At 42.0% G+C, this 27,690-nt stretch overlaps 4 protein-coding genes and 1 long non-coding RNA gene across 5 annotated transcripts in view; 2 read left to right on the top strand and 3 right to left on the bottom strand.

Annotated features, from left to right (window-relative positions):
- LOC145454299 (uncharacterized) overlaps window positions 1-27,690 on the bottom strand; it is a 202,321-nt gene that overhangs the window by 74,043 nt on the left and 100,588 nt on the right. The gene's annotated exons all lie outside the window — the stretch shown is intronic.
- LOC145453306 (uncharacterized) lies at window positions 933-26,760 on the bottom strand. Its single transcript, XM_080331293.1, has 4 exons — window positions 26,285-26,760; window positions 20,432-20,479; window positions 19,992-20,113; window positions 933-1,611 (listed from the first exon to the last, which is right to left on the bottom strand). The coding sequence occupies exons 1-4, from the start codon at window positions 26,334-26,336 to the stop codon at window positions 1,192-1,194; spliced, it is 642 nt and encodes a 213-aa protein (XP_080187419.1). The 5' UTR covers window positions 26,337-26,760; the 3' UTR covers window positions 933-1,191.
- LOC145453307 (uncharacterized) lies at window positions 4,725-6,670 on the top strand. The gene is made up of 6 exons (XM_080331294.1): window positions 4,725-4,902; window positions 5,571-5,671; window positions 5,726-5,947; window positions 6,001-6,090; window positions 6,143-6,500; window positions 6,564-6,670. Exons 3-6 carry the CDS (start codon window positions 5,849-5,851, stop codon window positions 6,635-6,637), a joined length of 621 nt encoding a protein of 206 aa, XP_080187420.1. The 5' UTR covers window positions 4,725-4,902; window positions 5,571-5,671; window positions 5,726-5,848; the 3' UTR covers window positions 6,638-6,670.
- On the top strand, window positions 6,570-9,089 carry LOC145453305 (uncharacterized). The gene is made up of 5 exons (XM_080331292.1): window positions 6,570-6,663; window positions 7,464-7,657; window positions 7,876-7,974; window positions 8,047-8,184; window positions 8,461-9,089. The coding sequence occupies exons 2-5, from the start codon at window positions 7,547-7,549 to the stop codon at window positions 8,770-8,772; spliced, it is 660 nt and encodes a 219-aa protein (XP_080187418.1). The 5' UTR covers window positions 6,570-6,663; window positions 7,464-7,546; the 3' UTR covers window positions 8,773-9,089.
- On the bottom strand, window positions 15,022-19,437 carry LOC145453326 (uncharacterized). The gene is made up of 2 exons (XR_013919727.1): window positions 18,802-19,437; window positions 15,022-15,571 (listed from the first exon to the last, which is right to left on the bottom strand). It is a non-coding gene; the product is annotated as an uncharacterized LOC145453326 (long non-coding RNA).

The raw sequence follows: 27,690 nt of genomic DNA, 5'->3' as shown, positions 1-27,690 counted from the left end.
TTTATTTTTAACAAAAGTTGCAGTAATAAGTTGCATTTATAATTTTTATTGAAAAAATAGGGTATGAGATACTCGAAAGGTTCCATTGTATAACCTAGTTCCTGCAGAGCTGTCAAATTTGTGACTTTCTTTCCATTTAATGGCGGGTCTGGCGAAACCGCCAAAATATACATTTGTACCGGCACATAGCAAGAAAATTACGCAATGCGGGAATAATTTTCCCCAAAAAGTCACACAGCATAGCTATAACCGACTCTCCCTAAAACAAGTCAACTACCACACCCCGAATCCCCTAGGTCTGCAAACTTGACCGAAGGCGTTGCAGAGAAACTCACTCTTGGCGACTTTAACAAAATCCATAGCCTGAATAAGTGGCGAGACAGCGCAGTGGTATAATCCGCGGCTGCATCACCAATGGGTGCGGTTTCGAGTCCGACCGAGGTCGACTTCATAATTCCGATACCTAAGTGTTGGAGGTTTACCTAGGCTCCTCCTCGCCACCTCATCCGCGTAAGCGGTGTCTTACAAAAAGCCTAGAGGTGGACCGTGCCATAAGTCGGCAGTTACGGAAAATAATGAACAATATCGGCCTGGTGTATATGACTATAGTCGACAGGCCTGGTGTATATGACTATAGTCGACAAACACCATGAATACCAAAAACAAACAAACAATATCCTGAATAAGGTGACATTTTCGCTGGTCCCGCCTGGTCCCGCCTCAAATTTAAACGACAGCATCAATAAAGAGATCTATTTACATATTGTTCGAACCCGGTCGTGCTTGACGGGGTAGTTGAACTTTTTTCTTGCAAGCCATTGTGTCATAGATAACACAGTGAGATGCAGCTAACCCATCAAATTAAAGAGAATAGAACCATCCTAGAAATAGTTTATAGCAAGTTTTTAAATCACTCCTATACATTCTGACGCAATATTTGATAAAAGTTGCACTAAAAATTGGTATACTATGAAAAGTAGAGAAAAGTGAAAAGGACAATGCGGTGAAAATACGGTCGGTAGGCGAATTCGATATCAATTCTCGGTCCGTTGATCTCATGAGCACATCATTGCCGCTTTATGAGGTATATATTTCAGGTCATTTAGAATTATTGAATAGGAATATGAGGCACTCGACAATGACAATATTCAATAATCAGACGAATAGAGCTGACAAATCCGTTGGCTGTTTCTAAGCGCGGCCATTTACTGAGACAAAAGTTACTAACGGCAAAAACTGCAGTATTCGTTTTATAGAGAGGGTATAACCGTGTGAGGTTGTCACTTCTGCAGTCGAACTTGTCACTTCTGCAGTCGAACTTGTCGTAGGGTCGGGGTCACCAAGGAAAACGATTTCCGTCGTAAATCCCATCGCGTATGTATGGCCTTCACTATAGTACACGGAATAGTCAACCTCATTGACTGGAATTGACGCCTCGGACGTGTAGCCTCCTCCGCATATGGACGAGTTAGTACTCGATGTAGCAGTTACGGTCGAATAAGCAAAGCACACTGCGTACTCAGTTAGATTGCTGACGTGAAAATGGTAATAGCATGTGGTGTTCATGTATATTGTCGTACCCGGTGGTGCTCGTATTCTCCAAGGACAGTCCTGCAGAGAGAAGGAAGGGTTATGAAACAGCGTTGGTTTGCTTGATTATGGGGGAATAGAAGGAGTGATCGAACACTTCAAATAAAATGACGAATAACCCTTCCCCTGTTACTGTGGGCATTTCATGTTAATCTTAGGGAGGTTCAATAATTTAGGAGCCATACTTGTATTCGATAGATGTCGTATGCTTGACGATACTTCCTGGTCTCGTCTAAGGGAATATTCTGAATATAGCTGTGATAGGGTACATACAGTTTGTCAATAGTAATTGGCCCACCGGACGTTCCCCCACTGTATCTACCGATGTTGTTGGGACAATATCCTATTCGTGCTACTATCTTGTCTTATTATATTCGTCTGCGATTGGCAATACGGGGAAGTTAAATGTATTGGGTTTTGCTGTATTGCTTCTAGGGTTGGGACTTCGGGATCAAATTTGAAATCCCGGGATCGGGATTAGCAAAGTAGTAAAATACACATACAAGCTACAGCACACACAACATTTATTCCTTGTAGTATTGACGAAAAAACATGCTCCCGTGAATACGAATGAAATCCAGCGACCGAAGGCCACTCGGATAATGAGCGTTTAAATTCATGTACCGCCTGTTTCGTGTAGAAAATGATTCGTCTAACGCAGTGGTTCTTAACCTTGCCCCCAGCGCCCCCCAAGGAACGCTGGCGATTTTGAAGGGGGCGGAAACGCTCAGGGGGCGATATGGGGGGCGCTGGGCTCAGGGGGGCGCTAGATGAAATGACTTCGCAGTAGATGATGTGGTGATACGACATATCCTTAAGGAGTATTCAGAGCAAATTAACACAGAAAACTTCGTTATATATAGCCTTCAAAATACATATAGGTTCAATTGTCCATGGGCGCCTAAATCACTGGCACCGAATATTTCTGTCTTGGCAATCTGAACCCCAGAAGACGAATACCATCTGGCAGGGAAAAAATATATGCCAGTGAAGAAATACCAATTTGAAATCGTGTGCGTCTTTCAGTTTAGTACGATTGGGCGACAGGGATATTCCTGTTGGGCGATATCCCTGTTGGGCGATTCTATATTTTTTGATATTGCATACATGAGTTCACGAAATAACATCATGCAACGAAGTCATACCAACGGGTTCACCCGCCCGAATATGTTATTAGTTGCCGGCCCTACAGTTTTCAAGACACCTCACAATGTTCGCTTTAAGTTTTGATGAGTCTGCGCACACTCAGCAACACATTGCGCTGACCCTTGGACAACAGTGCGTAACGACTAAAAAAAGGTCATAACTTCGGATTTGTTGTGCGCAACGTAGATTTTCTGTGCGCAGAGACCGTGTCAGCACTGCGCACGTGCTCAGCTTAGAGGGAACATTGCACCTCACTAAGCTCTACCGGTAAATCTAGTAACGTGAGCAGAGAGGACAAGAAATTGATAGCAATATATATGCAATCCCCGATCTTACTGACCGATTTTAACATGAATATATCGAAAGTTTTCGCGCTTCGCACTGGCTCGCTAAACAGTACAGCTGATTCCATGGCAAAAGCGAACACGTGATGGGGGGCGGTCGATTTATCACCCTATAGGAGCCCAAGACCCAAGTTTTTTCGGGGGCCTGACGATGTGACGTTTCGTTCCTGCCAACGGGTATACGCCCGGAGATGTATAATTATTATTGAGGGGTCCTTCCTTTTCAATCACACATCACTCAGCTTTACCGGTAAATCTGTTTACGTGAGCAGAAAGAGGAAAAAAATTGATCTCAATTTACATGCAATTCCCGATCGCATTGACCAATTCAATCATTAATTAGTGAAATATTTCGCGTATCGCGCGTCTAGGCGAGAATAGCTGCCTCAGTAAATGGACACCCAATGTAGATACCTAGTATCAGCAAATAGCTGACAGCCGAATGGGGGTCTGGGGGTCAGTATCAGCAAATAGCGGACAGCCGAATGGGGGTCTGGGAGTCCCCCGGAAGTTTGGTTTATCATCCGATGGGGGCCCAGGATCAACGTTTTTTGTTTTGGGGGGGGGGGCTGACGAAGTGCTGTTACGGCCCTGGTAACGAATAATTGTACCTACGGACACGCCCGAATATGTTTAATTATTAATTACGTTCCCTTTATTTCCTATACAACAGCTCACTCAGCGCTACTGGTAAATCTGGTTACGTGGGCTGAGAGGATAAAAAGTTTATAGCGACTTATATATGTAATTACCACCTATTCGGTCATGCAGTATAGAAAATTTTGGTACGTAGGGCGACCAGGCCACATAAACTTTGCTGGCCATCGAAATCACGCTATGGGGTTCGTGGGGGCGAAGCCCTCAGAAGTTTGGTTTATCACGCTATGGGTGCGCAAGGCAATCGTTTTAGGGGGGTTGACGAAGTGCTGTTACGGCCCTCCCTCTTACTCATTGTCTTTATTACATTCATTACAATATGAAGTTGGGGGGCGCTGGAGCACAATAATTTTTGAAAGGGGGCGCTGGAGGAAAAAAGGTTAAGAACCACTGGTCTAACGCGATCGAAAAACGTCCAATGCTGCGTTTCATTGCCATAAGCTCTTCTTCCACACACTTACGGATTTATTTGCTGTGCTCGATCACCAAGTCACGAACCCGTTTGCGACATCTTGACAAGTCATAGCCATATACCTTGAAGGCCCGACGAATTCACTCACTTTGGGTAATTGTATAAATGTTAACCCGTCCACAGCAGTTACCTGGTTAAGAAGTTCATCGAGGCGAGGCTTATGCGATTTATTTTATAGGAATCGATCTTTCTCATCTTTATTTTTAGCTGATCTTTCTTTGACGTGTCCGATTGGATCATGCATGATTTAATTACTATCATTTGTACGGACCTTAAAAGCGTTATTAGTCCGTTTGTGCTAGACACTGAAGCTTTCAAAACGTCTTGACACAAGTTGCATTTGGCTTTTTATGTAGATTTATAAAACAAACAGTTTCGCTAAACATGTGATTTTCTCTTTGCATTGACATCTTCGAAATTCGCCATTACACGGTAAATTTGAGATCCCGCCACCGCGAAATTATCCGCTAGGAGCAGCACAAAAGAGAGCTTTCAGCGCATGGCCGCCAACGAAGCTAGGCGCTATAGGGAAAATTTCCTTTTTTTCCCGCTTTGCGTTAGTTCTGCGTTCCCCGTCTCGCTCTTTTGCGATTCAACGTGCTGGGAACATGACAGGAACTGATCGTGCTGCAGATTTCAGAACTTTCTTGGCGAGTAACGGTGTTGCATCGCGCCATATCAAGAAATTGGAAGGTAGATAAATAGCTTTAGCATTCATGTACCCTGTTATCTAGATATCTGATATAAAGTACGATCCTAATCTGTATATAGCTCACGCATAGCTTAAGCAATATGACCTGTTATAACAGCTAAGAGACGCTCTTCGCCATGAGTATCAGATTTTCAATAATAATTGAAGTTGCGATACTTTTTTCTACTGTGTTAGCATTGATCGGCCGTATTGCAGCGTACCGGTACCAAACATAGTAAAGAGCTTGGAATCTTGTCAATTTACATTCTGTTGTGGTGTCATTATGAGTGAAACAAAGTTGGAGATATCCTTGTTGAACGGCTCAAAGATGATGGCTTACCTGAATTTATTTGTATTGATAAGCTGTTGTATGTAAATGATCAATTATTTTGCAACTACCATAAACTGGATGTTTGTGCTTTCAATTTCACAATGAATTCATTTGTTATTACGCATAGCAATATCTGTGGGTTGCACTGCATTTCTGGTCATGAATTTCGGTGGCCTCAAATCAGTAATATTATTGTTGACCAGCAGTTTGTAATGACGAGGCATGTTGGACATGTGTACTGCTTGTATGACGAGGCATGTTGGACATGTGTACTAATTGTAACGATAAGGATTATCTGTCATATTGATGTTACGTTCAAAACTGTTCCATTTTTTTAAGAGAATGATGTCAATTCGTATAATTTTTGCGGGCTTTGTGATAAAGACTTCTGGCAAATATTCACCATTGGTGTGACGCGCCATCTGTTGAATCTGCAAGAAGTAAGAAGCTAATCAACTGAAATGTGTTCATGCAACTAAGTCTTGTTGTTTCAGTTATGGAAAAAGTCGTCAACAAATCAATGTTAAAACAATATATCCGATAAATCAGCCTCGATCGCTGAATCAGATACCACTTTGCAGGGAGAAGCGTCAGTTAATGAGGATTTAGATACCACCATGCCGGTAGAGCCCTCAGTCAATGACGATTTAGATACCACCGTGCCCGTAGAGCCGTCAGTCCGTTGTGATTTAGCTTCTTCAGGAGCAGCTATGCCAGTAAGTATTTGATAAAAATTTTGCAATGAATTTAGCTAACCTGTATGCCTCAGCAGTCCACACTTCCTCAAGAAGACGACACCACCGTGCCCGTAGAGCCGTCAGTCCGTTGTGATTTAGCTTCTTCAGAAGCAGCTATGCCAGTAAGTATTTGATAAAATTTTGCAATGAATTTAGCTAACCTGAATGCCTCAGCAGTCCACACTTCCTCAAGAAGACGACAACTCGACAGATCTCCTTGTGGATGATATGATAAATATCCACATTATTCTAGTAGGACACCAACTCATATTTTCATCGATTTTTCATCAGCCACCATACAGTATCAAGCACCTCGATCCTCCGATGCCCTTGCCGGAATTCAGTGTGAAAGTTGAACTAGCGCTGAAGCAACGTACAGCTTATGAAGTCATCAACCTGGTAGTGGAGCAGTGTGCAAATCACATCCTGAACAATGGTGACATGACCAATAAGTCATCGTATCGAAAGTTTGGGAAGGCACTGGTGGAGAAGTATCCGTGCTTAGGATCTACCTTACAAACCCCTTCCATGGGTAAAGTAAACTGTTCTCATTGGTCTGAATTCATTTGCACTGATCATCTCATTATTTTTCTAGAAAAATATCAACACGAACCTGTCTCAGAAATTGAGAGCGCTCAGACTTCTCAGACAACGTCCTGCTTCCTTTAAAAACGCTTCCGTGTCAGCAGTGTCAGGTAAATTAATAAATAGTATGTAATGTGGGTATAGAAGTACATAGTTTGTACTGCGAGTAAGTAGAAGTAGTCCGGTGATGTGTGCCGGTGTAAATTACAGCATAGTTTGTACTGCGAGTAAATAGAAGTAGTCGGGGGATGTATGCTGGTGTAAATTACAGCATAGTTTGTACTGCGAGTAAATAGAAGTAGTCCGGTGATGTGTGCCGGTGTAAATTACAGCATAGTTTGTACTGCGAGTAAATAGAAGTAGTCCGGTGATGTGTGCCGGTGTAAATTACAGCATATTTTGTACTGCGAGTAAATAGAAGTAGTCCGGTGATGTGCGCCGGTTTAAATTACAGCATAGTTTGTACTGCGAGTAAATAGAAGTAGTCCGGTGATGTGTGCCGGTGTAAATTACAGCATAGTTTGTACTGCGAGTAAATAGAAGTAGTCCGGTGATGTGTGCCGGTTTAAATTACAGCATAGTTTGTACTGCGAGTAGATGGAAGTAGTCCGGTGATGTGTGCCGGTGTAAATTACAGCATAGTTTGTACTGCGAGTAAATGGAAGTAGTCCGGTGATGTGTGCCGGTTTAAATTACAGCATAGTTTGTACTGCGAGTAAATAGAAGTAGTCCGGTGATGTGTGCCGGTGTAAATTACAGCATAGTTTGTACTGCGAGTAAATAGAAGTAGTCCGGTGATGTGTGCCGGTGTAAATTACAGCATAGTTTGTACTGCGAGTAAATAGAAGTAGTCCGGTGATGTGCGCCGGTGTAAATTACAGCGTAGTTGAACTAATATTTACACATTCAGGTGGATTCAAGTTGACTGTTGAAGAAGCGACTCGTCAGCTGCGAAAGGATTTTGACAACGAGGACTGCAACTGGCAGAAAATCATGACTCTTTTCAAACAATTGTACGGGCACCGGCATGCTCAGCTAAGGAAGAAAGGGATCCCTCTCAATGAAATTCTGCAAACTTTCCCAACCTTGGGTGGTATCAGACTGGTGAGCGCATGTATGATTTATCATTAGGCCTCTGCGATATCGAGTGCGCGTCAGTGTATTGACTCTGAATTGAGTATTACGGTCGAGACTTGTATTCCTGTATCACTCATTCTGATGTCACAACATGAATGATTTGGGGTAGGAATTATGTGCCTTTTATACGGCCACAAAGAATATAGTGATAGTTCTTATTATAATACTGAAAAAAAATTTTACAGGTCAGGGAAGATTTCTGGAAGTTAATTGCACCAATTACAATTGATGAGATGAGAACTAATTACACAAAAATGATGCATACATTGGATAAGATATTTGGGGTAAATTGGGACTTGCAAAGCTATTATGATTTAGAATGATTGATAATAACTTCTCGATTTTTTGTTTTTCAGTACAGTGTGAATGATCAACTTAAAAATCTGCTGAAAGTACAATCGCAACTCGCCGATGGCAGAGTAAAGTGGAAGAAGACCGACGCCAGCCTGAACTCTAAAAAGAAGTCCACAGTATCTGCATTGTCAGTGGAACAGGTACTTGATTATAACTAAGTTTATATAATGATGTCAATCACTGATACATGCAGCTGACTGTGCGGCAGTGGTGAGCGAGATAGTGTAATGGTTATGCGTCCAGGTTCTCGATCGGTAGGTCGTGGGTTTGATCCCCGGCCGGGTCATACCAAAGACTGGAAAATTTATTGTGTGGCGTGTCTAAATAACTTGGTGAATTACTGGTGTAGAGATGTTACCCCTGTTGTTGACAGTCGTATGCATAGTTTGAATTTTTTTAAAATACTTCCATTTCAGGCTCAAGATACTGAAATCCACTGCAAACGATCACACCCTCCACATTTGGTTGTTGCCAAGCACGAAAATGGCAAGATCCAGGGCTGGATTCTGGCTGATGGCCACAAAATTTCTTGCCAAGAATACGATACGGTCTTTGACATGTTAATTAATATTATGGCATGCTATTATGCCTGGGACCTATCATATCCGAAAGATTTTCAGCTTCTGGCTTTCGTTCAACAGGTGGTAATAGGTGACAAAAGTGCTCAATATGTGTCTATCAGATTGGCTGATTTCTTTTTAAGATTTCAACAATCAGCTCCAGAATAAGACTTTTTCCGGGTTTCTCACTATCGTTCTTTGAGTAGTACTTCACAAGTACGTTAGATCGTACAAATCCTGTGAGGTTAAGTTCCTCTCCGCATTCGTTTATTGAGTATAGTACTTTGGAGTACGGTTTAGTACTTGTACTAATTATGTTACATAATCCAAATTCTGTAATTAGTTTTTTTATAATTCTAAATTAAAAAATTCGGCTCTAATTTATGCTGATGCAAGTCCTATTTCTTGCCTTCAATTTCATTGCGTTTACTTGTTGATTTCTTTGCACGTTCATTTTTCCGTTTATAATAAAATGTTCCATGCGGGATTCGAACAGTTTAGATGTCGTCGAGTACACCAGGTGGTTTTAGTGTTATTTCGAGGACAGATCGACTTGACATGTACGCCAGATTATTTAGTATTCTATATCAGGCCGCATTGAGGTATCACCTAGATCGGAACACCTAAATACGGAAACACCTATATATGGAAACACCTAAATATAAAGCACAATCGACATCATCTAGATTCTAGGACATTTTTCGTGGGATCTTTTTTGACGAAAAAAGTGTTGTCTTTTCTGATTTCAATGACATGAAAAAACTTACAGGGTACTCGACCTGTATTTCACCTCCACAGCACCGTCCTTGTGACTTTCCGATACTCAGTTACACTGCTACGATTCGTAGACTACGACGGAAGTGATTGTGTAGTACATTGTTATGCCATAGCTGGCTTTAATATCAAATAATTGTGAATTGTTTTAGACAATCAGCAGAGTTTGGGACATTGCTTTATTACCAAATTAAGAGATATATGTCGCTACGTAAGCCTTGGAAAATGCTCTTTACAAATCCCGGGATTTCATTGGGAGTAATCCCGGGATCGGGATTGCTTCAAATCTCGGGATCCCGGGATCGGGATTTCCCGGGGTCCCAACGCTAATTGCTTCGTGTGACTACTAAATCAACTGAGAATGTGGTAGAGATTTCCTCACAGCAAATTTAGTACTGCACCAAGCTCTTAACTTTAATATGAACGGGGGTAACAACACTAACTTTAATATGAAGGGGGGTAACAACACTAAGCAGTATCGTCCTTTATGATACGATGAAGAAAGATTCTGACGATTTGATTTTGTAGCTCTCAAATACACGTATATTTAGTTAATTACTTTGGCCAAAAAGCTTCAAAACATCTTTAATGTACAAAGGGCATCACTCTCGAAAGTTGTACTGTACAGTGTCGTTTCGATTTCGACACGCTGTGCGCTGCAGGATACCATACCTGGTTGAAAACAGTTTGTGGAAAATAGCCTACCCCAAGCTATCAGCATAAGTATCAGTTTGCTAATATTTTCATCATTTCAAAACACCACAAAACTGCGATACAATGAAAAGATAGGAAGGTGTCGAAACGACTTGAAGTAGCTAGTGTGGCAGTAGTGCTCTGACGGGGAAATGGCAATCCAAAAGTACGTCAAATTCACTTTACATGATTTAAAGTAAACCACTGCATTCATGGAAACATCGTCAGTGGATATTTCGCGAAGAGCGCAACGAAGAACTTGGTGATTTGACAGTTTTTGTGGAGTGTTAGTTTTGAATGAGAACTCAGGAATACATAGAACTATTGTTCTACAATATAACCTTATGTCCTTACAACACCATCTACTGCAGTGGTTCCCAAACGGTGGGGAATTCCCCACTGGTGGGGAATTCAATGGTTTCTGGTTGAGAATAGACGCATTTGTTCAAAATTATATACGGGACAGTCTACATATTCATGGAGGCGCATGCGCAATTACCGTTACCAGTTAACAGCTCTGGAATATATGTATCGGAAATTATATTGCGTGTTGTTCACAAAACCTCATTGTAACTCTGGATGACCAATCATGGCGTCACAAACGCATCCCACACAACTAGTGTGACGTGAAATACCGCTTTCGCGAAATTTTGACCGTTACTGGTATAGGTTCACATTACGTTCCATATTGCAGTTATAGGCGATAGTCTTGCGTACTGATTTGGTTGGGTGTCTTGTGTAGTCAAACCAGCAAATAGCTGATGCTCTGTGATGAAAAAAGTGTTGGGTAGTGGGAACAGGACCGTAACTGCCGCACCCCAAACGGGGGGGGGGGGGCGAGCTCAAAGGGCCCAAAATTATTTCGTGAATTAACATAAATTATAGAGTATTTTTCTGGAAATTTATGCCACTTTTTCAAAAAAATTTTCTCGCTGTTTGCGCGATTTAGTATTTCCGAATATATTGATTATTGGGTACCCTTCCCCCACGAAAATACGTAGATATTATAGAAATGGAGACTTCGGCGTCGACCATTACTGCGCCTCAACGCACCAAAACATATGAAGTTATAGGCCATGTAACATGCGACTCCGAGAAGCGTGCCAGAACGATCAGCAGCGAGAAGAGCTTGGCCGAGCAGAAATGCCCTTATGTTGACCGAAAACTTCGATATAGGCCTATATACGATATACATATTAGGGATAGTGTGAACCTCTGAAAGGTTCAGGTTCGTGTGAACGCGAACCTTTTTGAAAGGTTCTGTGTGGACGCGAACGTGAGCTTCATGACGTCACGTGACGTCATATTGCTAATTCCCGCCCTACATTTCAGTGAAGGGATGTTATTGTACACGATACCTAGCGACGACTCGGGCCACATAATGCCACAATGCTGAAGTAGACATATTGACGTTTTAAGTATCAACTGGGGCAATCAAATGATATAATAATTAATCCCATAAAATCACTATCTTTCGTCGCTTTGCCAACAATTTTGACGAGGACTTGCAATGAATATAAGCAATATAAGCTTACGCCTTAACAGTCTAGGCCAGACCAGACAATGTATTCGACGTCTGAGTAATGAGTATTGCTACATTGATACTGAGCAGAGTGTAAAACGGGTTTCTATACTTCCTGCCGATATTAGCATATTAACACGTTATAAATCAGTAGCCAACACCCCAATCGCACGGATTTGGTTTTTATGATACAATAAACATATGAAATCAAGATTGATCCCGTTCGCCTGCTACATTTTTACATCAGACAACGATATCAATTTCATTGATTGGTTGAATAAGCATTATTCGCTGATTATACCTACATGGAGTGTATTTCGTTCTTGATGTTGTGTGATTGCGGGTCTAGCTCATAGCTGAGCGTCCCTAAATATTCGAGCAAACTTTTGTAACAAAAATAGTAAGATTTTTGAGATTGTCAAGGTGCATGCTCGTTTCGTGTCGATTGTTTTTATTCTGCCAGCGCCTTGTACAGAGTGGCCCGCAGTTGAAATGCAATAACTTTCAACCAAAGATGTTATAATGAACTGAAAATTGTAATACATGAAAAAGGTTCACAGTGCAGAACCTACCAAGGTTCGAGTGTGAACGTGAACCTTCACATTTTCGAGGTTCGCACGTTCACACCATCCCTAATACATATACGTTTAATTGTCCATAGGCGGCTATGGCTGGCGCCGAATGTTCCTGTCGTGCCGATCTGAACCCCACTGGAAAAATGCCATCCCGCAGGGCAAAATTATTTGCCAGTTAAGCAGTACCATTTTGAAATCGTGTGTGCCTTTTAGTTTCGGCGATTTTCATATCTTTGGACATAGCAGATATAGGAGGTCACGATATAGCATAGTGTAACGAAGTCAATATACCAACGGGTCTGCCCGAAGATGTTTAGTACCTATTTATGGGTCTTACATTTCCAATACACCTTACTCAGTTGTACCGGTAAATCTGATTACGTGAGCAGAGAGGGGATAAAAAATTGATAGCAAAATATATGGAATTTCCAATCATATTTACCGATTCAAACATGAATTATATAAATTTTTCGCGCTTCGTGCGTTTAGTCGAAATAAGGCGACGCACTAAACAGCAGACCTAAATCAGTAACGGGGAAGCGTACAGGCGCAGGGGGTTGGGGGGGTTTCTGGGGGGCTTTGTTTGGTTTATCACCTTGTGGGGGGCCCAAGACCAACGTGTTTTTTTGGGGGGGGCTGACGAAGTGCTGTTACGGTCTTGGTGGGGAATGAAGGCTCGGAATAAATCTGAAGTGGGGAATGAAGACAAAGAGGTTGGGGACCACTGATCTACTGGGAGGCCATTTTTCTTCAGCGCCCCCTATTTCGACCACCTGGGCGTTTCCGCCTCCTTCAAAATCCAAATCATCATCCTGAATTTGGTAATATTATTGATTCTTGCACAGGCATGATCCGATACACGTTTAGAGCTTGACTTGCGCCGAAATGCCGGTATGTACATGCTGCGCGGTCAAAGCTAAATCATCCCAACGGCCTCAAGCGATTCTATTAATATACCGTTGAATCACATTTGAAAATACATTCAGACACAATTCTGTAAATTATGCATATTAGTTTTCAGGATAAAGACGCCCACATTAAAATTTCGAATCCAGTGAAAATTTGAAGTTGAATATATCTGTGCTGACGTACGCTACTTCATGTTAATTTACGAGAATATTCGAACCATTTTGCGGGAAAGGCCCCTTTTGCTGCATGACTATACCACAGTATCGACATTGTATTTTGTGAAAGAAGGATATAAACACGAAATTTACGCAAACAGTAAATCGTACAGTTATGCGAACTGATAATGTTCGCGACCTAGAAACCTTTACCAGCTGGAACCCCAGACAAAATCGGACTAAAATAGTATTTAAAAAATCATGTTGATTTAAGCCTATTTTGGCATCCCATCCCAACCGTATGCTAGCCTGCATGGTAATCTGGATTGTAGATCCCAGTGAACGTGTCTTATTTTATTATGTTATATCATGAAAAATTGGACTGAGATGTAATAGCTTGTAAAGTTTACAATGTAAACTAGTGTGACGCGAGACGTTCATTCTTCAATGCTCCTTAAATTTGTAGTGGTGAGCGAATAGCTATGGGCATATGAAGCCAATTGTTTGCCACTACAGGATAATTGGTCACAGTTATGTGAATTAGGTGACTGTTTAAGGGTGATTTTATGAATAAATAATACATTCACGCAGTCAGGAATGGGTTATACTCTGGTTTCTAACTGGATTTTACAGTACCGGTTACATTCTATATTCATAATATGTGCCCACAGCCCTCCCCGGTGATGATTCACTTCACTGACGTTTTTGACATCGTGGTCCTCATTTTCGGATATCTAGACGTACCTTGACAGATATCACATAGACCAAGGGTCGGCAACCTACGGCCCGCGGGCCGGATCCGGCAAAATCGTCCGGCCCGCGACGAAATAACTAGTTACCACGAGAATACAGTCCGCCGTTTCGTAATGAGTTCCAATCTGCAGTGCAGCACTGCTTGGAATGAATGCGGCATTGCTACGATATAAGTATCCTACGTCGTATTAGTCTATTGGTACGCCATAAAACTGATGCGAAGGCGGTCGACCAGCAGCCTATCTCGTACGAAAAGTAGGAGATGGAGAATGTCTGTGGAGTAGACTAGGCCAGTGCTTATCAAGCGGGTGTATCGCGCAACCGAGGGTATACCATACTTTTTAAGGGCTTGCCACTCAGCTGGGGTGCGACAATAAAGGTGCCGTTCCTCTGCTCAGACGCAATGACAAAATCTCAAACTTTCCCTGTTTCATTATAGATAACTAGCATCCGTAGGTTAGTCATCTGTAGTTTAATTCACCAGAAGACATTTTACGCCAATAGACAACAAACCTGAATAGTATTTTGGACACAATGGTGAAAGCTGATTTTGTCTCACAAACTGAATCACCGACAGTTAGCCTACCTCAGTTATTACTAGAAGCAGAACATCAATATGGCGATGTCTTGTATATCTGCCATGTTCGCGCATTAAGTCGAGAAGCTATGCTTGCACGAGTGTATGAACTGAGAAATGAAATAGCAACTTTCCTTGAAAATACAAACATCGCCGACTCATAATCTTGTCATCGAAAATGGGTGTCTAATCTAGCTTTCGTAGTACATATAACGTCACATCGAAACAAATTGAATTTGCAACTTCAGAAGGAAACAACTAAATAGCCTACATGAGATGTTGAGACGCATTCGAAACAAAACTGCGACTATGGAAATGTCAACAGTACAAAGAAAATTATGCTCACTTTCCTATACTGGAGGAGAGTAAACCAAGTACCAGCACTATACATTTGTAACTGTGATATACGAAATTTAATTACTGAATTTCCACCCGTACATTCGTTCTGTACAAAATAAATTCTGACTACTCAGTACTCCGTTTAATGTGGACGCCAAACCCATTGCCAGAAAATTTCAAATGGGCCCGATGTAGTTGAATTGAATGACAAATTTCATACAAAGAGCATATCGCTGAATGACTTTGACAAAGAGTTAGTTCTTGAAATGGGTCTTCATCCCAGCTTGACCAACAATGCAAACGAAATGGCATCGACTTTTGTTCTCAACAATGAAATTCACGAAGAGCAAGCTAAGATCACGTATTCCAACGCCCATTTAGAATATGGTCTGATTCTTGCTTCATCTGAGTTGTTATCAGAAGTTGAAAACTTTTCACAAAGCAAGCTGCACCAAGTGTCACATTTATCCTGCGTTGTTGAAGTGTAAATACATGTGTTTGCTCTTTTTTGATTGAGATTGCAGCATTGTAGGGTAATATACCGACGTGAGCGATAAATATTGAATTAAGAAAAATTCCGGCCCGCCAAAATGTTGTGCACTCGAAATTTGGCCCGTGACTAGCAAAAGGTTGCCGACCCCTGACATAGACTATCAGAGGCACTTCTAACCTAGGGTTGCCATACGTCCGGAATTTCCCGGACATGTCCGGAATTTCTCTGTAAAAACTGCGTCCGGGAGGAATTTGTAAAATATGCCTAAATGCCCGAGATTTTGAAGGCTTGAAGTAAGCTCATAATATTTTCATAAATCAACATAAACAAGATTATTTTTGAGCAGATATATGCTACATGAAATTTTTCTCCGCGCTTCGCGCGATTTAGCATCATATATATTGGCTTTAATATAGGGACTATATCATCCTCGCCAAAACGGCGATCAAAACCAAATAAAAAATACCATTCATTTACAAAAATAAGTGTGATTGTAATCATGTAATGGCAATTACAAGATAACGGTATATTCATAGAATATGTTTAGGACAGGCCGTTTGGATGATTTATTCAAAGATGGTGGTTCTAGACCTGGGGGTAGTTACTAGTTTGCCTTTTTTTCTGGGGATCGCGAAGATGTTGAACGTAATTAGCTTCCAATATAGGCCGTGAGTAAGTCCGGGCAAATGTACCAACATTAATTAGTAATCAGCTCATCAAATTTTTAGCTGGGCCCATTTTCAAATTGGAAATGGAGTCGCGACCAAAAAAGGTTGGAAACCACCGGATGTGCAGTGTCTATATAGCTCAGTGATGCAGTGCGCACCAGCATTAGGCTGATAAATAATCTTATCGGCGTGACATGAACATGACTTAACGATGTACAATTACCCTCCTTGCATTTTCGAAGTCATCATCCTCCACCAGCTCTACCGCTAACTCTGATCCTGTGGGCGGAGAGAGGATCAAAATTATACAGTAATATATGGAAGAACCAATAATATTGACACAATTCATTCAAATCATTTAACGACCAGATGCATATAGTAAGCCCCAAGAAGTTGTATCGAATACCCTACGGCGGGCCCAAGATCAGTGTTTATTTCGGCAGGGAGGGGGCTCAAAAATGTGGCTTCGGCCCTGGTTACCAGGGCTTCGGAGCAGCCGAAAATTCAAACTGCTCCGGCTCCGGAGCTCTCTTCTATCATACATTAGCTCCGGAGCCGCATTATTACCACTGCTCCGGCTCCGGCCCTGAAATTATCGAATGGGTCTAGCTATATCAGGGGTGGCCAACCCGCGGGCATAATGTGGCCCGCGAGGTAATTTCCTATTATATTATCGAAAATGAATTGCTCAGATTGTGAACTTGCAATGCCAACCAAAAATTACAATTCTGCCTGCGACACTTGGGATGTTGATGACTAAAATATCAGTTCCGACGCATTGGCAGATCCACGGTCCAGTCACATTTTCAGTAAATCGTCGTGCATTACAATAAACTAAAATAGTAGCGACATTTTTCTTCACGCCTCGCGTGTTTAAAACTGTCACACGATTTCTTGCTTGGTAGCCTACCCCCTACTGCAGGGGTGTCAAACTCAACTTGCGTCGCGGGCCGGATTCAAGCCTTCAAATCGCTCGCGGGCCGGACCAATCAACTGATTCCAAAATGTTACCTCGTGCTCTTGCTTTTCACTTGAATAACGTAAAAGCATATATAGATAATACACGAATCATAGGGTTATTAAAATACCAAGCCGTAACACTTTTATTCGCGAACAATGGAATTATCAAGAATACGAAGATTGTCCGGTTGAATGCAGTTAAGCAAAAGAACCCCTAAAACAATAGTGTTAACGACGATATAAGTTGGCATATTCTAAGCTCCGTTAGATTTAGTTGTAATCTGGCGTAAGCCCGGCACATGCGTTGTAGGGAATAGGCTACAAGATATTTTATTGGAAACGCGGACGTTGGAATTTGGTATATTATTATTTAACCGCGAGTCCGGTTTCTCTCATGTCTGGGATCTATTGGGTCGAAAGTGGCACAGCAGTGCGATCATAGATATTTCAATTATATATTTGTTCAATTAATATATTTTCTATGCAAACTACGTCAAACGGTGTCGCATTGGCGTTGTCGGTTCTGTGAATAACTACTTTTTGGTTCTGAACTTATTGTCTTCTTGAAATTGGATGTCAATTTCACCGGCTACTTTACTAGTGGCAACTAGAGTGAAACTACAGCGCCGTAGTGAAGTGGTTATAACGGGGCCTATGAACATTTGTTACAAATGTGCTGGAAAATATGATCATTTTTCAGTCTACTCAGAATTGCTTCACGGGATGAAATCGTTTGGCGGGCCGGATGCGGCCCGCGGGCCGTACGTTTGACACCCCTGCCCTACTGACAATGAAAAAAACCGCCCAATTTACCCGATTGAGTCTAACTGTATTCGCAATTACGCGAGAAAGTCTTTTTGCGTTTGCGCTCGCATAAAGATCGTCAACGGTGAAATGTATAGGCACAACATTACTGTCGCATATTAACGGAGACCTTCGATATCGATGTGACTAGACGCCGAATAGTCGTGCCCTTGCAAACTGAGCCTAGCGGGTGGTATACAGTAGGCCCGCAATACTCAAGTAATAATATTATTGACCTAGTTTATTATAAACTTAGAAAATTTTATCCGCTTGGCGCGGCTAGTGGACCGCACACTCATTCTTCAATTGCATGTGCCCCTTTAGCCGAAAAGGTTGGCCATTCCTGGTCTATATAGATTACTAATCTACACATAGGTTAGTTATCTATAGCAATCTAGAGTCTGTCAGCCGTCAGTAACATCCTATGTAGCAACGAAGACATATAGGTGCCGCCGTGCCAGCTTGTGACGTCATTCTGAATACTTGTCAATTGTCGACAACATCACAGTTGCACAACAACACACTTTACTCTATGCCATTACTGTGCACAGCATTAAAATTCAGGCCTGCTGTTCAATTATGATAAATCAGCAGATGTGGTTGTTGCATATATATATAACGGCATCTTATGAAATAGGTCGGAGCCGGAGCTACTACTCAAATAACGGGCTCCAGCTCCGGCTCCGGCTCCGGCTGAATTTTATGTAGAGCTCCGGCTCCAGCTCCGGTGAAAATGCACGGCTCCGGGGCTCCGGGCTCCGGCTCCGGCTCCAAAGCCCTGCTGGTTACCACTTACAATACACAACCACATACTCCTGAACCGGATCGTGACCACCTCTAGTCGATAGACAAAGCGTTGCTGGTGTGACGTCATATTGATCGACAATGTTCTCACACCTCATTTTGAAATCCGCTAGTGGGCGCTGAAAAGTGTCCGGAATTTGTAAAACAACAATATGGCAACCCTATTCTAACCACACCTGCTCACCTGAGGGCAGGAATAAATTGGACACTGAGATTGCGAAACGGTAGGGTCAGGCAGTCACCTTACTAGGGCTGGGCATAATGATTCGAGTACTCGAGTCTGAATCGAGTATTTACTTTATTGATTTAATCGAGTAGTAAAAGACGATTTTTTTCGAGTACTGAAATTATACGCTTCTCACCACTGAAAGTTAATTTATCAACGAGAATTATATTTTCGACACTAATTTTCACTGTTGAAGCCTTGAAACCTTAATTGGCGGTATCGTTGCATACGAAACATGGTACAAAGCTACGAAGGTTACTGGACGTAGCACATTTCCGAAGTCCCGATTATCCCACAACTGTCACCAAGTAGAATGAAATCGGTATGGTCGAAAAATTACCAAAGTATCTTTTATGAGATGGATAACTGGCATTACATTTTTTGTGGTGGCTTAAACGGTACATATTTGATCTTCGACTTATCACATTTTCCTATGACGTCATAATGAGTGATAATCGATTACTCGACTCGTCTCGAAGAATATTACGTGCTTCAGAATCGAACCACTCAGGTACTCGATTTTGCCCAGCCTACGAATTACCAATTCAAAACGACCCAGATATCCTGCTTAGTGCTTATTAATAGGGCTGGGCAAGATCGAGTACCTGAGTGATTCGATTCTGAATCACGTAACATGCTTCGAGTCGAGTCGAGTATTCGAGTATCACTCATTATGACGTCACAACATAATGTATTATGTCAAAGTTCAAATATGTACCTTTTATGCCACCACGAAGAACATAATGCCTGTTATCCGTCACATTAATGATACTTCGGTATGTTTTCGACCATACCGACTTCATTGCACTTCTTGACAATGTTGTGGAACGATCATGACTTCGGAAATGTGTTATTTCCAGTAACGTTCGTAGCTTTGCACTATGTCTATCATGCTACGACACGGCCAATCAAGGTTTCAAGGCTTCATCAGTGGAAAATATTACCAAAACTATAATTCTTGTTAGTTAATTAACTTTCAGTTGTGAGGAGCGTACAATTTCAGTACTCGGAAAAATCGTCTTTTACTACTCGACTCGAATCATTAAAATTAATACTCGATTCAGATTCGAGTACTCGAATCATTGTGCCCAGCCCTACTTATTAATACGGAATACTGTCTACAACACAGACATACCTTGCTTGGTATGCAATCGCTGATTGTTGTTAAATTTCCCCGCTCATAACGTAAGATGGTATTGTTGGTACTGATAGCATTGTTGCAAGGGATAACTTCTCCATCTGGGCAGCTATCATCCTCTGAAAAGAAATCATTTGCCTCTCCAATTGAGGTGCGGATATGAAATGGCCAAGTGCGTAGGGATGAAAGTTCGACTGAAAGTTCCACAATGAACCTCCGTCTGCATGTGAATATATCATCAATGCTTCTCATTACTACTCAAACTGCACACGCATAAGTTGGGATACTACTGAGTTTTGAGTAGACCGTGTTTAAATAGGCAGTACGGACTTTGCGGCAAATAAATGGTTTCATGCGTAGTGGTCGAAGAGACTTGAACAGATACTAGAAAAGCCAAGTTGTCGTCATAACTTCCCATCAGCTCAAGTTGCACGTACCTTGCTCCGGTATAATAGTAACGGTGTTCCATTCGACTGCCGCTATAGCAGTGGCGGCTCGTGACAATATCGGATGGTGGGGCAAGGGCTGCGAGCGACTTTTATCAACATGACGCCACAATGGCGTTTTCCAACGTAAAAAAGTAACTTTATGATGGTCACATGAATTTCCCGACAACAGTGATTTTAACGTATTGCCGCGAGAGGTTTGCCGGTGAGCCGTGACTTGAAGTGTGGTAACAAATGTTTTATTCATTTATTTTTAATCAAAGGATTATTTTACAAAATGTACGTGAACTAAGAATCGTACCTATGCCACGAATCAAGTATCAGGTCATCCTTAGTAGCATGCGTTTTGATTTCATGGTAGAGTTATAGATTACGCAAATCGATAGACACTAAAAGCCGACCGTCACCCCAAATTCGAAATCCGGATCCAGTCCGGCCAGGTAAAAAAACATTGAAATCCTGCTCCGGCTCCTGAACCGGACTGTGGCCATCTCTGGTTACGACCAGGTGATAATAGGCAACCAAAGCGGAGGCACCCGGCGTACGATTGGATCAATAGACTGGACGACTTCTAGACCTCTCATTTTCGCTCGAAAGGCAACTGCGTAAACTACGTACGGAATAAAGATTCAATACGATTCATGTTCGCACTTGACTTGACCTGACTAATTCCAATGACTAGAACTCGAGAGATTGCGTAAGCCTAACTGGAAAGGTCAACGAGTTCGGACACATACGCAATTGTTATCTCATAGATTGGGCCTGTCTTATTGAATCCAGAACATCAATTTGAATGGTCTTTGAAGAACTAAGGACAGCAGCCTCGGAACTTCGGTCTCGGAACAACGTAGGACATTTTGGCCTCGAAACTGGAGACTGTGACACAACACATACGGCTTACTGTCTATAAGTCTGCTGCGAAATCGTCGTTGGAAAATATATTAATCAATAAATACATGAATAAAAGCCGTAACTTAGTATACTGTTACAAGAAATCGAGAAGTAGCATACGCAATCTCATAACCCATTCTGGTATGGTACACTGTCAAAATCAATGCAAACAGACGAACACCGAACTTTGAGTAAAATAGATCGAGGAATAGGCTGATCGAATGATCAGCTGTTAGCCGACATCGAAAATGAAATAGCTATCGCAATTGACAGGGGATTGTAAGCAAATGGTTTGAAGGCCACAATTTCACAGTGAAATGGACATTGGCGAACATAGAATTATGTGAATATTTGAATGCAAACCGAGAATCTTGGTTAGCTGTTTCATGCGATCATCGAGATATACCATTGGAAATATCATCACCGATCTCGTTATGGAACGCAGACTATAGATTAGCACAGACCGACACCGGCTTTTGCGTGAGATCCGCAATGACGTAGGTAGGCTAAGTATCAGATCAGCGCGCATCTCTACTAGTGCGGGGCATGGACCGGAGCCGGATCGGATATCCGGCCGGATTTTTTCAATTTTGGTTGGGCCGGATCGGAGCCGGATCAGTATTTTTTCTGATACGGCCGGAGCCGGATCAGAATATTTTTGATCCGGCCACAGCATGACTATAGTAACTTCCGACCGCAGTGAGAAAATAACCGAGCCATATTTGTAAAATCACTGAGCCATGACCCAAATATATGATAGCTCATTCAATCGCAGCATTTATTATATGACTAAGCATTTATTACCTCCAACATCCTTTGTTTCCATTGTATGTGGTCGATGCGGGGTCTCCTTAGCGTGCAGTGAGATGGCTAGTAATCCTACTATTATAAGATCATCGAAAATAGCAAAAGCTCTGTATGAAGAAGGGAAACTAAACGCGGTTGATGTGAAGGGAAATAAAAGTGAGGTGTGGAAGAGTTTTGCCTTGCTAACTGGCCCTGGCACCAGTGAGGAGGGCGGTGACTATTCAGGATTTGTTCTCTGTCGGCATTGTGGTTTGACATTCAAGCATGACAGAAAGAACAGTGGCACGACACATTTAGCCACTCATACCAAAACCAGATGTAGTGTATCGAAAGTCATACCATCAGCGGGCCAACGTTCAATGTCATCCTTTCTGACAAAAAAGAAATCTGCTCCGCTTCCGACTAAGGCCAAGGTACAATTGCTCAAAGCAGCCACATCATTCATTGTAAAAGATTTGAGACCATTCCGATCTTTGGAGGGTGACGGTTTTGTCGAGCTTGCTCAAACATTTATGGATATAGGGTCGGTGTATGGTCGAATGAATGCAGAAGAAATAATCCCATCCAGATATACCGTTAAAAGGGAAGTTCTAAGCCGTGCTGCACTGGAGAAGGAAAAAATTTCTGTCATTGTGAAAGCGGCTATTGGCGAATATGGGATGATTGGGCTCACCACGGATATGTGGACTGATATCAAAAGCAGACATTACATGTCACTGACAGCCCATTACATCCGCGAGGAAAAGTTGCACTCGGTAGCAATATCTGCAACAAAGTTCGAGGAGCAAAAATCAGGTGTAAATCTGCTAAATAAAATCCAGGAATGTTGCACTGAGATTGGACTATCTAGCTCTACGCTAGACTGCTGTTATTTTGTAACGGATGACGCAAGCAATATAAGATCTGCACTGACTGAACATCAGAGACTGACATGTGCTTGTCACATGTTGTCGACTGTCCTGCACCACACGTTACAGCCCTCGATGTCCGTGCATAGTCACTGCCCTATAGTTTTGTCTGATACTGAGATGATAGAAAAAGTTTCTGATACAATATCTCGTTGCAAGTCTTTGACTGCATATTTCAAACGTACCGGTCTCAATAATAAATTGCCAACTGCCTTGAAACAAAGTTGCGAGACACGGTGGAACTCCATGTTGTATATGCTTCAATCAGTTCACGATAATATGGAACAGGTGATGCAAGTTTTAAAAAATGCCAACGAGATGGGAAGATTGAATGGAATTGACTGGACATTGGTGATGATTCTCATTAAATTTCTTGGACCATTTGAAGAAGCTTCTAAAATTCTTGAAGGAGGCTCGTATCCGACTCTTCATTTGGTGTACCTCTGCTTCAAAAAAATTGAGCGATCTTTGTTTGAAGACTCTTCTGATCCTCCTATTTTGGAATACATGAAGAGACGTGGGCTGTTTTGTCTGAGAAAGAAGTTTGTAGTCACAGACTTTCACCTGTTGGGATTCTTCCTGAATCCCAAGTATAAAGCTCTTGTTCCACTAACTGATCGCGAAAGATCCAAGATACACAGGCTTGCCGAACAGTTCCTGATCAACATCAATAAGGAAGCAAATTCCTCAGATCAGGAAAATCTAGTACCAATACCTGAGCCACCAAAAAAACAAAAATATGGCGATCTGGACTTTGGCTTTGAAGACTGGGTGGTAGCCAAGCCTGCTTGCGAACCCGAAGAAAATGAGATCTCAAGATACATCAAATACTGCTTTGATGAAGCAACATTGGGATCATTTCATGACGAAGATGCAGGCCTTTTTGATGTAGTGAAGTTTTGGCTATCGCCACCAATCAGAAAACTATTCCCCTTCCTGCACCGATCGGCATTAGGTATTCTTTCCATACCAGCATCTAGTGCTGCAAGTGAACGACTGTTCAGTGTGTGTGGCCATACTATTACAAAGAAACGGGCAGCCTTGTCATCATCCACCCTTGAGGCAATAGTGATATTAAACAGTTCATGTAAATAATAAATCGCAGTCGAACTTCCAGTTTTACTTAAGGGTTGGGCTTAATCTTTGAGCTTCCTTAGTTTCAATCAATGTTAGTTACCAACCTGTGAGTTTTTCTTGCCATGTAGTCTACCTTGTCATTTTTAATTGGATACCAGCCTGTGAGTGTACTTTCATATCCCATACAAACCTGTGAGTTTTTCTTACCCTGTAGACTACCTTGTCATTTTTAATTCGATACCAGCCTGTGAGTGTACTTTCATATCCCATACAAACCTGTGAGTTTTTCTTACCCTGTAGACTACCTTGTCATTTTTAATTCGATACCAGCCTGTGAGTGTACTTTCATATCCCATACAAACCTGTGAGTTTTTCTTACCCTGTAGACTACCTTGTCATTTTTAATTTGATACCAGCCTGTGAGTGTAGATTTCATATCCCATACAAACCCGTGAGTTTTTGTTATGTAGCCTACCTTGCCTTTCTATATTCGATACCAGCCTGGGAGTGTTTGTGTAGTTTTCATATTCCATACAAAGCTGTGAGTTTCAATGCCATGTCTGTTTCAATATAACCTGAACCCATTGACTATGATCTACTGCATTTGAAGTCAACTAGAAATAGCTAGTCGTACATGAATATTATCGGAGTTTTTTGGATCGGATATCGCTCATTTCAAGTATCCGGCCTCGGAGTCGGAGTGGAGTCGGACCAGAGAATTGTGGAACAGGATCGGAGTCGGACCAAAGAATTTGTCGATCCGCCCCGCACTAATCTCTACCATACTCGACCTCGAAAACGAAATAACTGCCTCAATCATTGAGTGTCAACTTTAAGACTTGGCACCGCGTTGGATACTAAAATCAAGACATACCGTGTGAAAGCTCATGACAGATATAGGTATGGAACATTGTTAAAATCAATAGAGACCAATAACGGCTTTTGCGTAAATTTGTTGGCGATAAATGAAGAGTCAGCTCTTACTCGACTTTGGAAACGAAATTACCACCCACATAGTTCAGTGACAAACTTAAAACTTGTTACAGCGGTCGATACTAACACTTACCGTGCCAAATGTCATGACCGATCTCGGTATAGAACAGTGGTTCCCAACCTTTTTCGACCCATCGCCCCCTTTTCAAGGTCAACACCAATCATCGCCCCCCAAAATTTTGTGCACCGATAATTGGGCATACAGACTGTAATCACCGGCGGGTTGACTAAAAAAAAAAAAAAAAAAGGTCATCTTTCTCCGCTCAGAGGTGAAAATAACGTTTTTTCTCACCGAATTGCTAGGTGGATGAAAAAAGGTCAGCCGTTTTGACTCGTCATCGCCCCCCTATCGCCCCCTTCGCTATTTTCGCCCCCCGTCGCCCCCTTTGTCCATTTTCGCCCCCCTATCGCCCCCTTCGTCATTTTCGCCCCCCTAGATCGCCAAATCGCCCCCTGGGGGGCGATATCGCCCACGTTGGGAACCACTGGTATAGAACATCGTCAAAATCAATGGAGACCAATACCGGCTTTTGAGTAAAATCTGTTTGCTGTACTATGTACTGTACATGATAGATCAGCACACACTGAACTTCGGAAACGGAATTACTACCATTATCTTTAAGTATCAAGCCTGAAACTTGGAGCAGTGTTAAATACTACCTTCACGACATATCATACCAAGTTTCAAGAATTATCATGGTGCGAAACACCGTCAAAATCGACCTATACCAGCAAAGGTCGACTCAACGCATATTACGGTAACCGAGTTCAGATATAGATACGATTGTTACATCACACCCTAGGGGCGAGTAGGCATATTTGCCCCGGTTGCTCGGCCATTTTACGAATAGGAGAGAGTAAATCACCGTTTCTTTATTGTGCGCGGCTTTGAGAGAATAGATAGTGAAAGCTTGTTATGAGCGCTACCGGGGCAAGCCCCGGCTAGGCATTCACAAAGCGAAAACACAGAAGAGAATTCGATTTTCGCAGAGACTTCGCTATGTATGGGCGTTTGCAAGCGAAAGCACAAGAAGAACGCGGGTTTCGCTGTGATCTCGGTATATATTGAGCGCTGTGCGTCTATAAATGGTTAAATTGTTATTGAACAGAATTTTAGGTGGGGCAATGCCCCAGTTGCCCTATAGGACGAGCCGCCACTGCGCTATAGTCATTGATATACATATGAAGATTAAAACCGACACAAGAAGTGGCGTATGCATATTGTGGTAATGTATAGAAACTGTTTTAAGCTGTTTTAATTAGCGATAAGCTCATCTCATATCTAATCTCGTAATTTCAGTACAATTCAATACGGCACAATAGGATTTTAACATATGCATGTTGATTATAAGGGCCCTTATAGGCCTATATCATAACGTACAACATATCGCATCGAGTGATTGAGGTTATAATTCCATGGAGTATCGTATAGCAACAGTACGCTTATTTCATAGAATGACTACTAGAAAGTCAAACCAATATATTTTATCAGCCTACGCATATATTAATAGTATAATTTGACATATAGCCTACCGTCTTTCGTTTCTACGCAGGCATTATAACTCCACTAGAATCGTCGACTGAGAGGATCTATGCAAACTGACAATGTTGATCGCTTCAGTTCAGTTGACTCTGGACGGTGTTTGCCTTTCAGAATATCGCAAATCATAGCCCTCGGTAAATATTACGACATTTGGTAAATGTAGGCCGACTTTGTAAACATAGTTCTGGTGTCTTAGTAGCGATATGCTTGAAACAGCAGCAGACCCCGTCACGCTAAGCAGCCTATATTTATAATCTACGTTCAATAGTGCAAGACCAATCGGAACAAAGCGCCGCGCGGACGAGAATGTAGTAGAATCCAGCAATCGTGTATATAGCAAAGGATTATTACCATGCTGCGATGAACTCACGTGAAGGGGCCGTGATGATACCATAATATTTTAGGGTTACCATATCTTGGAGTCGGGAAAGGAGGACACTTTTCAAAAATATTCAAACTTAGAATACCGGAGGAAAATCTTGAAAAAATAGTAGATTTTTCCCGGTTTGTGGTCGGTTGACTAAAAAAAGGTTAACTTTCTCGCTCAGTGCCCTAATTACAGTTTTTCTTTCGTGGTTGACTGAAGAAAGGTCAACATTCCGACTCAGCTCCCGAAATAGCCGCCGGAGCGTTACTTCAGTGCTGATTAACTGTATCTCAGTCGAATTTACCCTACATTTGACAGTAATTCTCAGAAAGAGGATAAGTGGGGAATCTTGGTAGACTGTGCCGCGGCCACATTATCATGTAAGACGAGAAACTGCGCAGAAAATTCCATCGCGGGCCGGAACCGGCCCGCGGGCCGTGTGCTGCACGTCCCTGATGTAAACCTTAACACATGATTTAATTCGCATTCCGAGGGGATAGTTCAATGAACTGCTATGTCGTCATGAGATACCAAAATGGAGATAAGGAGACTATATACAGCTATGTCCTGACTAGTCAAATCGTGCCAAAATCACTCCTGTTTTTTTTCAGTTGGATGATTCATCACCATGCAGACACTTGGGGTTAAATTCCAGCAACAACTT

Source organism: Botryllus schlosseri, chromosome 13 (genome assembly GCF_051294905.1).
Source record: "Botryllus schlosseri isolate E-star chromosome 13, Bs_hap1, whole genome shotgun sequence".
Taxonomy (NCBI): domain Eukaryota; kingdom Metazoa; phylum Chordata; class Ascidiacea; order Stolidobranchia; family Styelidae; genus Botryllus; species Botryllus schlosseri.
The sequence above is the reverse complement of the archived record's forward strand: the minus strand, read 5'-3'. Positions and strand labels throughout refer to the sequence as shown.

Coding starts and splice junctions, on each gene's coding strand:
- LOC145453307 (XM_080331294.1), top strand. CDS start 5,849: ATGCCGGTAGAGCCCTCAGTCAATGACGATTTAGATACCACCGTGCCC. Junction 6,091..6,142: donor CTTCAGAAGCAGCTATGCCA/GTAAGTATTTGA, acceptor TGAATGCCTCAG/CAGTCCACACTTCCTCAAGA. Junction 6,501..6,563: donor CTTACAAACCCCTTCCATGG/GTAAAGTAAACT, acceptor TTATTTTTCTAG/AAAAATATCAACACGAACCT.
- LOC145453305 (XM_080331292.1), top strand. CDS start 7,547: ATGACTCTTTTCAAACAATTGTACGGGCACCGGCATGCTCAGCTAAGG. Junction 7,658..7,875: donor CCTTGGGTGGTATCAGACTG/GTGAGCGCATGT, acceptor AAAATTTTACAG/GTCAGGGAAGATTTCTGGAA. Junction 7,975..8,046: donor CATTGGATAAGATATTTGGG/GTAAATTGGGAC, acceptor TTTGTTTTTCAG/TACAGTGTGAATGATCAACT.
- LOC145453306 (XM_080331293.1), bottom strand. CDS start 26,336: ATGCATACGCCACTTCTTGTGTCGGTTTTAATCTTCATATGTATATCA. Junction 20,114..20,431: donor TACTATTATACCGGAGCAAG/GTACGTGCAACT, acceptor ATTTCTTTTCAG/AGGATGATAGCTGCCCAGAT. Junction 1,612..19,991: donor GCGATTGCATACCAAGCAAG/GTATGTCTGTGT, acceptor TTCTCTCTGCAG/GACTGTCCTTGGAGAATACG.